The 12,284-nt window shown below is 37.1% G+C and overlaps 2 protein-coding genes across 2 annotated transcripts; both read right to left on the bottom strand.

Moving 5' to 3' along the window:
- Positions 1 to 2,618: 2,618 nt before the first annotated feature.
- On the bottom strand, positions 2,619 to 4,943 carry LOC129776789 (E3 ubiquitin-protein ligase PPP1R11). Its single transcript, XM_055782640.1, has 3 exons — positions 4,704 to 4,943; positions 2,856 to 3,156; positions 2,619 to 2,798 (listed from the first exon to the last, which is right to left on the bottom strand). Exons 1-3 carry the CDS (start codon positions 4,815 to 4,817, stop codon positions 2,731 to 2,733), a joined length of 483 nt encoding a protein of 160 aa, XP_055638615.1. The 5' UTR covers positions 4,818 to 4,943; the 3' UTR covers positions 2,619 to 2,730.
- Positions 3,163 to 4,693, bottom strand: LOC129776788 (succinate--hydroxymethylglutarate CoA-transferase). Its single transcript, XM_055782638.1, has one exon. It carries the CDS (start codon positions 4,574 to 4,576, stop codon positions 3,299 to 3,301), a length of 1,278 nt encoding a protein of 425 aa, XP_055638613.1. The 5' UTR covers positions 4,577 to 4,693; the 3' UTR covers positions 3,163 to 3,298.
- Positions 4,944 to 12,284: the final 7,341 nt, after the last annotated feature.

The raw sequence follows: 12,284 nt of genomic DNA, 5'->3' as shown, positions 1-12,284 counted from the left end.
ATTGTCCTCAAACTCTTGAAACATTAGTCCTTCTGGCCATGTTGCAGGATCAAGAGCTTTGCTTTTAAGCGATTTATCAATTCCAATCTTAAATGACACGAACGAGAGCGTGTTGATGTCCTTTCCTCTGAGCCTAACTACTGGAGGGTTCATTCGATTTCCAAATTAGCTTTCGTCATGGTCCGTACTACTTCTCCAGTGACATCATGGCGAATCCGAGAAAGATATAGCCAAAATTTCCTATCCTCATCGGCTTTGAAAATACAGATGCCACAGTATCCTGAGTGGGTTCACTTCCAATATTTATTTCCATAGTACGATGTACGATGTTTTGCGCCCTTCGTTGATCAATTATATAAATTGATCGTTGGTCAATAATATAAATCTATATATTGGGTTGGGGAAAAAGAAATGTCGTATATTGTCAATATATGGCAACACTCAAACATATCTTGTGTTGTACTTATCGCATCGGGTCATACTATACGGCTATTTAAAGACGACAATCTGTGCTACAAGCAGCGTTGCCAATGTTCCAGTTTAAACTGAATTCTTCCAGTTTTTTTTCTCGATTCAGTTATTTAGTTCTTCCAGTTTTTTGGAATATCGTCCAGTTTTATCCAGTTTTTCATATATGTGCCCTAGTTTTATTCATTTTATGTAAAATAAATTTACAATGATAAATATTATCTGTTCCTCCCTCTTCCTATTCCTTATGTAATTTTATTTTCTGACATTTATCATTCGACCTTGGACCGATCTCTCTTTTTTGCGGCAGGCGAGGTTGTAATTCGGTTCTTTCCATTTTGTTCAAACCGTCGGTGTTTTATCGAAAATTCCTAAACGAATAGCTTTCCCGAATGGTGGAAACTTATCGAACTACTTTGAAAACAGGGTATCACTCAATTGTTAATTTTATTTAACAGCCTACCCAAGAATCAATGTGCTACACTGTGTTTCAACTTATATAAATATCGGATGATCCAAACCATTCTGAAGTTCAGACCAATTGATCTACCATTCCATTCACGACTGGTACAATGTTCATAGAATGGAAACTTACTCAAAATAGTTCATAGAGTCCGCGTGCTATGCTGGCTCTGAGTTTATATAAATATCAAATGTTATAGATCCTCCAAAACATTCTGAAGTTCAGAAGGTCATAGAGTAAATGGTTTCCATTGACTTTAATTGATATGAGTATAAAACCCAAGTAACCTTGCTTCCGTTTACAACAAAGGGATATTTGTTTCTCATAGTCACTCAAAGGAATTTTAGTTCTAAATATAGTTAATTTAATTAATGCAAACAAACTCCCCTAAATAGCTAATGCATACTTTGCATAAAATGCATGTGAACCATAGTGTATATTTTACAAGAAAGCATACTATGCATATTTTTTTCAAAAGTACTTTCTCGGGCTAGAGAAAATATTTAAGGGTCCCTCATCTTGGTCTTGATACTGAAACTTGGTTTGTACAAGCCTAATATAAGATGTAAATTAGCAATGAATAATACCAAAAAAATTTGAGAGAAATAGCCTCTCAATACCAAAATTTTATAATTTCAATACCAAAGTAATACTTGAGCAACTTTGTTTGTGGCTATTTGAGTATTTAAATAACATTATGAGAAGTTTTTTATGGTATTTTTTTTGTATTGTGCTCATCCGTACCTTTTTGAGGTATCGAACTATAGGCAGTTTTCAGCGATTTTATAAAGCGATAAATACGAAACTCTTCAAGTTTTGTCCAAATAAAAATTTCTGCATAACTCAAAAACTAACCAAGCGAACGGAACCAAATTTGGCATGTAGAGGTTCTAGGAGGAAAGAAATGTTTTATTGTGGTACGACACTCCTCCCTCCTCTCTAAGAGAAGGGCTGTCATACAACTGAAACAAATATTTTTTGTATGACTCGAGAACTAATCAAGCAAACGGAATCAAATTTGTCATGTGGAGGTTTTAGAGAGCACGATATGTTTCTATGGTGTTTCGACACTCATCCACCCTCTCTAAAGGGGGGAGGTCACATAACATGAGAACTGAGCAAGCAAAAGGAACCAAATTTGGCATTTGAAATACAAATTTCTGCATATCCCTAGAACTAATCAAGCAATGGGGTAAGCGCAAAATTAGAGGGAGGAAACGTTCGATTTGAGACTTCATCATTCTATTATATTTTCTGTATCAAACATGTATTCCATGTAAAGGAGAAACATGTTATTTGCAAGTGATTGATAAACCTAGAACGAGAATTGTGTCTGAAAATAATTTTATATTACAATGACGAGTTTTGGTAGAAGTAATAGGAAATTTATAGTAAACGAAAATTGTAAAGAGTCAATTATAAGATCAATCAATAAAGAGTTCTGCGATTGAACCCCTGACCGTTCGTTTGGCAAGAAAACGTGAATGTTTGAAAGTTTTGATAACAAAAAAAAATCATTTTGGGCGGAACGAAGTTTGCCGTGTCAGCAAGTGAATTATAAAAAAACATGACAGAGATCTGCCACAATTCAGAATTACTCCATCATATAATCATCTAACAAAAAGGGAGTTTACGACAATTCTGAATGAGTTATCCCGGCTATACAAATATTAACAGATAAAATCGGTACATATTCCGAATTTAATTATTTATTTCCAGTTAATTTGAAATAGCGCTAGTGTTTAAAACAAGGTACATGATTCATTTAACATACTAAATATATTTCTAACGAACATTATTTACGTCGGGCTGGGTTGCCTGCCCTCAGGATCGATTAAATCATTTCCGTTGCCGTTGGGAGAAGAATCTACAAAAAAACTATCCTGAGAACTTTCTCATAAACATGAGACAAAAGCAAAAATACCGTTCTCAAAATTAGTTTCGGCTTCTACTACTGAAACCGTCGTATCCTGCCCTCCCCCAGAATCCACTGAATCAGTGGCCTTTGGTTTGATTTTCTTCTTCAATTCCACGTGGCCGAAACAGTGTTCACACTCGTCCTCACTTTCCGACGAGCTTTCACCAAACTCACGTGGTTTTACGTAAATACAGCAGCATTTGGACTTCTTCCGGTTCATGTGTTCATTGTCCACAGTGCCATTAGACCATTGCACTTTCTTCGACGAGTGAGGCTTCTGTAGACGTAGTCGTAATACAGGTGGCTCCTAAAATACGGAAATTGGTAAATAGTGGAAATCGTAGTCAACATTCATTGCAAAGGATGTTCTTTTGTAGAAATTAAAGTAACGTTATGTGATGAGTGAACACTTTATTTTTAAAACATAGCGTAACAATAGAAGATAAATGCTATTGGATGATTCTCTTTTCACGAAGTTGCTCGATCTGCTTCTCACTATAGTTGAGCAGAGCACGCAGCACCTCGTCTGTGTGTTGCCCCAGCAGTGGAGGAGCAGTTCTCGCACAATTCCTTGCTTCACTGTATACAACCGGTGGCCCAACCACTTGTACTTCGCCCGCAGTTGGATGACTTAATCTCTTAACAAGATCAATATCCCGGATATGTGGATCCTGGAACACCTCGGCTATCTTATTGATGGGTCCAACAGGGAAAGGCGCGTTCGTAAAGATTTGCATCCATTCGGAGGAGGACCGTTTTGCAATGATTTGAGATAAAATAGACACCAGTGTCTGGCGATGCTCCACTCGTGATTGATTTGTAGCAAATCGCTCGTCTTCTGCAATCTCGGGAATATCGAGGTAATCGCATAGAGCTGTAAACTGATCATTGCTGCCGCAACCGATCGTGATATGCCCTGTGCTCGTCGCAAATGCTTCATAAGGGACAATGCTCTCGTGCGCAGTGCCCCACCGCTTAGCTTCTTTTCCAGCGTTTAAATAATTGCTCGCTACATTTATCAAACAGGCAACCTGCGTCGACAACAAATTGACATCGATTTTTTGTCCACGATTCGTTCTCTGACGTTGAAGCAATGCAGCCAAAATCGCTCCGTGAGCATATAATCCGGTAGCGATATCAGTGATGGCCACGCCTACCTTCGCAGGTGGACCATTCTCATTTCCTGTGATGTGAAGAAGACCACCAATTGAAGCAGCAATAACATCATACCCAGGCTTGTTCCTATACGGTCCGGTTTGACCATATCCAGTGATGGAACAGTATATAAGCGAAGGAGCGATCTCTTTAAGATCATCATAGCCAAGTCCCATTTCGCTCAATTTACCTGGGATATAATTCTCGACTAAAACATCACATTTCGACGCCAAATCATGGATTATTTCCTTCCCTTTCTTCAAATCAATGCAAACACTTTTCTTATTACGATTGGATGCGGTAAAATAAACAGAGTCTGAGGAGTTTTCCAAAAAAGGAGGTCCCCATTTTCGGGACTCATCTCCGTGGAAAGGCTTTTCGATTTTATAAACATCAGCTCCCAGATCAGAGAGAATCATCGTGCAGTAAGGTCCAGCAACGATACGTGTGAGATCCAAAATCTTTATCCCCTCTAAAGGATATTCCGTTGACGAAATACTTCGGTGGAAACATCTTGTTAAAAGCGGTGGAAGAATCTCGCGGCGCAATAGATAATTAATGTACCCTCTCATTTTCTTTTAAGAAGAAAAAGTTTGGCAAACACAGATAACAAGCTTGATATGGTTTGAACTGAATGTTTCCGACTAACACAATGAAATATTTTCCATTTATGAATTCCATTATTTCTTTGAGGTTTACCTGATTGCTGGTGCCAGGTATTTCATTTGATGTTAATGTTTCGGTGATAGTTCTGCTAGTACTTGATGAAGCCACACCGGCGTGCATTGCTGCTTCTGAATGTTCTGTTGCCATTTGAGGAAATAGTCATTTAAAGTAAAAAACGAAAAATATAATATATCTTTCCTATATATAGTAATATGCGTGAAGTTCTTTTGAGAGTTGTAAACAAATGTAAACAATAACATAATTTTAACAAGGTCATAACACGCAAGGCGCGTAGAAGTATATCCTAAGGTGGGCCAACTTGCTAAAACCACTCTTCAGCCATCTTGGAAGTCTACTGTGTTTTGTTTTTAAACAAAACACAATACGCTTGTGCCCAAGCTCGCCTGTGATCAGTCTGTCTCTTTCACGTTTCAAGGAAAAAAATCCCCTTCTGCTTTCTTCCGTACTTTTTTATATACCGCTCCCCTAACCAACTTAGTAACGAAACGACCTCACCTAGTACCATAGACCCGTCTTGATAACACGATTAGTATTCTGTCCGTGTTCGCTTACATTTTGCTTATTTCAAACAGATGTCGTCCAGAAAAATCAATAGCTATATTCGACGCAAGGCGCTTGTATAAATGTATAACAGGTGAAGCAACATCATCACTTCATGAAGAAGGGGATTACGGTTTGTGGAGCGGGGGTTGTTTGTTTTGTTATTGCTAGGATACGCCATTTTTGCATTTTCACATGCGAGAGTAGTGGATGAACTGGATGAGAATGAAATTCTACAAAATCATCTCTTCTTTTTCACATAAGTTTGCGAAAGCCGAACATAGTAGCCATCGTTCGAATAAGCGTCGTGGCAGTTTGTAGAGAGCCGCCGGCAGCTGTTTGTAAACAATACCGACAGCAATTCCAATATGGCTGAAAGTGCATTTCATATGATCGTTTCACCTGGTATATATAGAGGCGCCTTGATTCGACGGAGATCATTTTAGTTGTAAAATTTTAACACTGCCGGCTTCTGAATATCATTTAATTTCGCAATAAAAATGCCAGATTTTTATTACATTTACTCACTAACTATGTAGATTCATCATTACAGGATGGAATCATCCTGCAGTTGTCTTATATAATCTTATAGCAGGACGACATCGTCCTATACCTGCAAACTGGGTGACTAATTTTGTCAAAAACAAATCAAGGACGATAAATCTGAAGGTATGTCATTTGAAGATATTTTACTTGGAGCAGTAATGGCCAGATATAGGCATGGCACGGGCCAAATTGGATTTTTCATCATAGCCGCGGGCCGCAATTATTTTTTCCCACTACTGTTCATAATCAAGGGTAAAATATACTTATTTAACTGGTACTCTCTTTAACTAATAGCGAATTCGTTTTTAAAACTGAGTCAGTGCCAAACTGACTCTGTAATAAAAAAACGTTTTCAGTTTCATGAATGTGGTGTTTTGTTGGTGTGCGTTATATAGTCTGATTTGTTTATATTCGCGACGATAAATGTACAGTGTCGACGTCTAATGGCGATATTAATGCTTGGGAGGTAAATTATTCTCTATCAGATCAGCAGGGCCAAGTGCAGTGTAAAAATATAAAATTTTGAATGAATGTTTTCACTTCATATTGTTTTATTACTTAAAACATGTAGTTCTGACACTTACTTAACCATTTGTCGATGCATTTCCTGGTTTTTCCACAAATAATTACTATTATAATATAAAATCATCATTAGCCACAGTTTTCGTTCAATATGTTTCTGTGATATCGAAAACAAACCTCTTATTTCATCACATGAAATAAATATTCGATACGTTAAAGTAAATTTTCATTCATAATTTTGATTTTGAAAGCAGGTTTATTCCACCTGAATATCCATCATTATTTTCGCCTCCCAATGAAAGCACACGTAGCTTAATGCCGTCTGCTCGAATATACTTTCAAAATCAGAATCCGAATTGGATTACGATTCCAATAATACAAAAGCAAAAGCAGCAGGTTTTTCATCTTCATAGTTTTTATTTTTAGATTATAATATACTCGGAACTTGACAGTTCGGTATAGTTGTATTGGTGAACCCGAGTGCCAACCCGTGAAACATCTCAGTGCGAAACTAACAGCTTTCGGGGCGAACCAGTGCGACACTGAGTGCGAAACTGACTGAATAAAAAAACGTTTTGACAGCAGTTAGTGCGGCACTGAGGTTGAAACTGAACAAAAACGAATTCGCTCTAACTTTCTAATTTAAAAGAGAAAGCATTCAATTCTATATCTAGAAATTCAAGGTATAGAACATTTTCTGCAAAACTATTCGACTTAAGGTGGCCGTACACTGTTTGCCCGGAGGTCAAATATTTGATATTTTTTGGCAGATAAAGTTTGATTTGATATTTGTACAAACACTATTTTGTTTGCCACTCTTCAATTTTCAACAGTAGTAAACAATATCAGACACCGAACATGGAAAAAATCAACTGAAATATTCAAGGTAACCTAACAATGTACCGACAGGTTCGAAGAACAGACTGAAAAAATATTTTAGGCATCCAATAATTGAATATTTGCTTGTCGTGTTTTGTGTACAATATATTTGATCAGTACACGTTGACCAAATTTTATCTGTCAAAAAGAGTCAAATATTTGGCTTCGGTCAAACAGTGTATGAGCACCCTTAGGAATGGGCGCTCTTTATAAGAAGATCGATCTTGACGAATCGATTTTTTAAACGGCGTAGGGATCGATTCATTGATTAAATCGGTACAAAAGATTCGATCTTTGCCGAATCGATCTTTTAAAGATCAAAAGCATTTTTTCCAATTTTTGTACTTATTTTATATGAGCATCGTCTTTTCTTCAAACATGGAATCAAAATTTCATGATCTATATATATAAAAATGGAGTGATGTCTGTCTGTCTGTCTGATTCTTATAGACTCGGAAACTACTGAACCGATCGACATGAAAATTGGTATGTAGGGGTTTTTGGAGCCGGGGAAGGTTTTCGTGATATTTTGAGACCCCTCCCCCCTCTCTAAGGGGGGGCTGCCATACAAATGAAACACAAATTTCTGCATTACTCGGAAATTAACCAAGCAAACGAAACCAAAGTTGGCATGTGAAAGTTTTAGGGTCCAATAAATGTTTCTATGATGGTTAGACAGTCCTTCCCCCACTCAAAGGGGGGGCTGCCATACAAATGAAACACAAATTTCTGCATTACTCGAGAATTAATCAAGAAAATGAAACCAAATTTGGCATGTGGAGGTTTTAGGATGCAATAAATGTTTCTATGGTGATAAGATACTCCTTCCCCCTCTCTTAGAGGGGGCTGCCATACAAATGAAACACAATTTTTTGCATTACTCGGAAATTAATCAATCAAACGAAACCAAAGTTGGCATGTGAAAGTTTTAGGGTGCAATAAATGTTTCTATGATGGTTAGACAGTCCTTCCCCCACTCAAAGGGGGGGCTGCCATACAAATGAAACACAAATTTCTGCATTACTCGAGAATTAATCAAGCAAATGAAACCAAATTTGGCATGTGGAGGTTTTAGGATGCAATAAATGTTTCTATGGTGTTAAGATACTCCTTCCCCCTCTCTTAGAGGGGGCTGCCGTACAAATGAAACACAAATTTTTGCATTACCCGAGAATTAATCAAGCAAATTAAACCAAATTAGGCATATGGAAACTTTAGGGTGCAATGAATGTTTCTATGGTGGTTAGATACCCCTTCCCCCTCTCTTAGGGATGGCTGCAATACAAATAAAACACAAATCTCTGCATTACTCGAGAATTAATCAAGTAAATGGGCGGGACGAAGTTTGCCGGATTAGCTAGTTATATATAAAAATCAAAAGCAGTTTGTTTTGCTTCTCAACATGAAGGCAACTAAAAATAGATCTCTGAATAAAAAAGTTTTCCAGAGCATGGAATCATTAAATAAAATAAATTAATTGAAAAAGCATCATTAGAAACCCAGCGACCTTTAGAAGTTGTCGCTTCTGATCCTGTCAGAATTTGTACGGAATCAAATTGAAGAATGATCAAACTGACTCTATTAGCAAGCCAAATGAAGTGTTTCAAAGCAGTCAAACGTTGCCATTATGTATATAAATTTTATATAGATCAGGCGATCTGAAAAATCTGACAAGTCGAAGCACCAATCAGTGTCGCATTGGAGGCGATTTTGACCTGTGATTGGACATAGGCGATGAGAGTGGTACAGTCTCGGCGTCTGGTGGCGACTGTCAATGTGGGGCCATAATTTGGCCCCGACTGTCCAATTAAACGTGTCGCATTACAGGTCTGTCCAATTACAAAAATGTCACATTAAATGTAAATTACTGTACAAAATTCTTAGGCCATCTGTTAAGTATGCAAACTCTACAATATCTACGTCTCTGATATGCCCCCACTTTATGTACCGCTCATGCAACTGTCATTATTGACTTCCTGTTTATTTTCTCCTTTTGTCATTCCAAACGTAACCGCTATTAATAAAACACGTTGTTACTTTTTCTCTGAGTATACTCATCGTGTTCGTGTTTATTTATCCCGATCCGAAAGTCCATCCGCCGGATAATTTCACCATCTACACACTAGGCCACCTAAGTTGGAAACCAACTCAACAAATATCGCAAAAAAGTTGAGAGCATGTGTAATCAAATGGGAGCATACAAACTGGCATATGCATGCAAAAGTGGAGGCCATATACATACATGGCAAATGCTTACCGAATTTGTTTCGATGAATATGCAACTTTGACCGGCTATAATAGCGATTATGTTGAAATTGAATTGCGATTTAATATAAATATATTCATGAATTGTCAAAGCACCAAATACGACTTTTGCCATACTCATCTACAATTTATTACAGACATAGAAAAAAAAACAAATGGCGCAAAATATTTTCGTGAAATGTTTATTATAGCCTCACGAATCGCCATTTTTATATATGAGTATTTATGTTTGTAGAAATAATAATTGTTTGATTGACTTGTGTTGGGAGTGGAATATGAATGTTTAAAATGGCACAGATTGATGTTTGGTGAAAACTGCTCCGATGTGGGTTCGAACTCCGGTCGTCTGGGTTATCATCCACCAGCTATCTCTCGCGGCTATCTGAAATTTAATTCAACAGCAATTAAAACTTTCGAGTGCATCAGCATTTCATTGACATTTCAATATGATGTTATATGTTCTTTATTAGGATCTAATATGATTTACTGTTTCATGATTTTCTTCAGCATGCAACACGATTTACTACAGTACTGAATCGATTTAAATTATACGCTTATACGACATACAAACTGCATCAGCGTAATATACGCATATGATGCGGATTAAATATATTTTACGACAATGTATATCATAAAATTGATGTTTGTTATACCGAACTAAGACTTAATTTGATAATGGTATATCAAATCGAGTTTTTACATTTTATGCGATTTCAAATATACACGATACATACTTTGATTGATATTATATGCGATTATGATTTATTCGGATTTCCTGTAAGACTTGGCACGTGCACTTTTTTTATTCAATCTAGCATGTCGAGTCGCGCGTAATGTGTGTCGGTAACCTTTTCGTTCATTTGCTGTTGATTTCTGCGTTCGTTGAGTTTCAATCATGGAGGTCAGATGATTTTTTCAGATGTTTTCACATGGTACGAAAAATATCATCAAATGTATTCACAATCATATTGAAGGAAACTAAAATTCATTACTTAATTTTGAACAATGCTTGATAGATTATTCATATATAGAGCATTCATTAAACTTACTTTGAGGTTTTAAAGTTCATCTCAATGAATGTGAACAAATGTATATATTATGTAACCACGAACTAAAGTTTACTGGCAAACTACACATTCTTTCACATCATCATTTTCATTAGTGACAACGTGACGTCATTTACATTCGCAATGAGATACTTTCATCCGACATAAGAACCTTTCATTTTCGTTTGACAATTTGATATCTTCGCTTCAGTGTGAAGAATAAAATAAATGAACGTGAAGCGGAACGAAACTGTATGAAAGAAGAGTGATATTCTTTTTATTGAGCACGTAGAAAGTTTATTTTTAGCCTGCATGAGTTTGCATGAAATTGGAAGGCGATAGGCTCATTATTAAGTGACGATGTGTAAATTGAAGTGAAATTGTAAGGCCTTGGTGAGAAACAAAGGAGCGATAGTCAATAGACACTGGAATGATGAATGAACTCGACTGCCCTATAATGACGAGAGCGCAGCAAAAATCTAAGGAATTCTCTCCCAAACTTTCTCTCCCTCATAGGTACCCACGCATACATGTATTCCGTTCTTTCTCATAAAATTTATGCGAGTGTGAGCAGAACAGCACCAATAATGTGAAGAAGTCCTTTGAGTACTGTTCGTGCCACGCGCAGTGAGCGCAAACGTGTTCTGACATGTTAGGACAATATCAATTGAAAACCTCCATTTTGTCTGCCACACTAATTTTCGGTTCATCACCATTCATTCCATTCTATCACATCACCCAGCAACGTGCGAGAGTGGAATAAATGGAATAAGTACATTACAAACGAACAGCACCCGAGCGAGCCGAACAAAACCGAAAGGACAAACAAAAGGAGCACAGAACAGAACATTCATCTTGGCCAGCAACGTGAAGGTGTCTTACCAAGTGATGCGTAATTAGTGAAATATTCAGAAAATTTGGACTATAAACCTAGTGATTTTTAGTTCTATAGTTTGCTTAGCCAGAACCATTCCAACCGCAGTTAGCCCGGTTTATGCTTGGATCAGCTTTGGTTGACCAAAGTTTCTCACAATGTTATTTTTATTCAATTGTTTGGAAGAATTTTCAACTATATTCACATTCTCGCCCATATGAGCTATTTTTTTCAAAATCAGGTTGCGGGCCACATGAACAGCGGCTGATGGTCACCACTGACTTAGAACATTCCTACCGGTGGGTTGCTAGAAACGTTAGTAATTTCACAACTTCAATCGTTGCTACTTTGGATAGCATTTTCGCACCGGTCGTTGTTATCATGGTTGTCATTTTACTACTGTCTTTTTTACATCGGTGGTTATCAAACGAAGTTACCAATACCGTGTAGTAAATGTATCAATCGTTGGTAGAGATGTGTATTCTATCTGGCATTCATTTCACATACGGTTAATAATATGTACAGGAAATATGTACATTCTAATAATCTTTGCATTATCAATGATTTGGTAGCTTCTGGGTGTAGGAACAACGCTATATGCTTATTGGAAATTGGCGATTGACTCTGCGATGATTGACTTTTCGTTTGTTTTTGATAATCCAAAGCACCAAACTATATGCACATCTATATGCAATCCGTTCGACAGACGGTTGGCACAACCATGACGTTGAAGACATTGACATAAATAATCACAATCATTGGAAAATGGAAAATATTTTGATTAAATTATTTAAATGTTCACTCATGTCCACTTATCAGTTTTCTAGAGTAAAAACTAGAAGTGGGTTATATCTGTGATATAGCCGCAAGGTGGACGTAGGACTAACGTTGGCTTAGCAATCAATGAGTAACAAGCATATA

This window comes from Toxorhynchites rutilus, chromosome 3 (assembly GCF_029784135.1).
Source record: "Toxorhynchites rutilus septentrionalis strain SRP chromosome 3, ASM2978413v1, whole genome shotgun sequence".
Lineage (NCBI taxonomy): Eukaryota > Metazoa > Arthropoda > Insecta > Diptera > Culicidae > Toxorhynchites > Toxorhynchites rutilus.
The sequence above is the reverse complement of the archived record's forward strand: the minus strand, read 5'-3'. Positions and strand labels throughout refer to the sequence as shown.

Bases quoted from the DNA above. Each gene is read 5' to 3' on its own strand.
- LOC129776788 (XM_055782638.1), bottom strand. From the start codon at position 4,576: ATGAGAGGGTACATTAATTATCTATTGCGCCGCGAGATTCTTCCACCG.
- LOC129776789 (XM_055782640.1), bottom strand. From the start codon at position 4,817: ATGGCAACAGAACATTCAGAAGCAGCAATGCACGCCGGTGTGGCTTCA. The intron at 3,157-4,703 runs GTAAACCTCAAA...TCCGTATTTTAG, and splicing joins TACCTGGCACCAGCAATCAG to GAGCCACCTGTATTACGACT. The intron at 2,799-2,855 runs GTATTTTTGCTT...GTTTTTTTGTAG, and splicing joins CGAAACTAATTTTGAGAACG to ATTCTTCTCCCAACGGCAAC.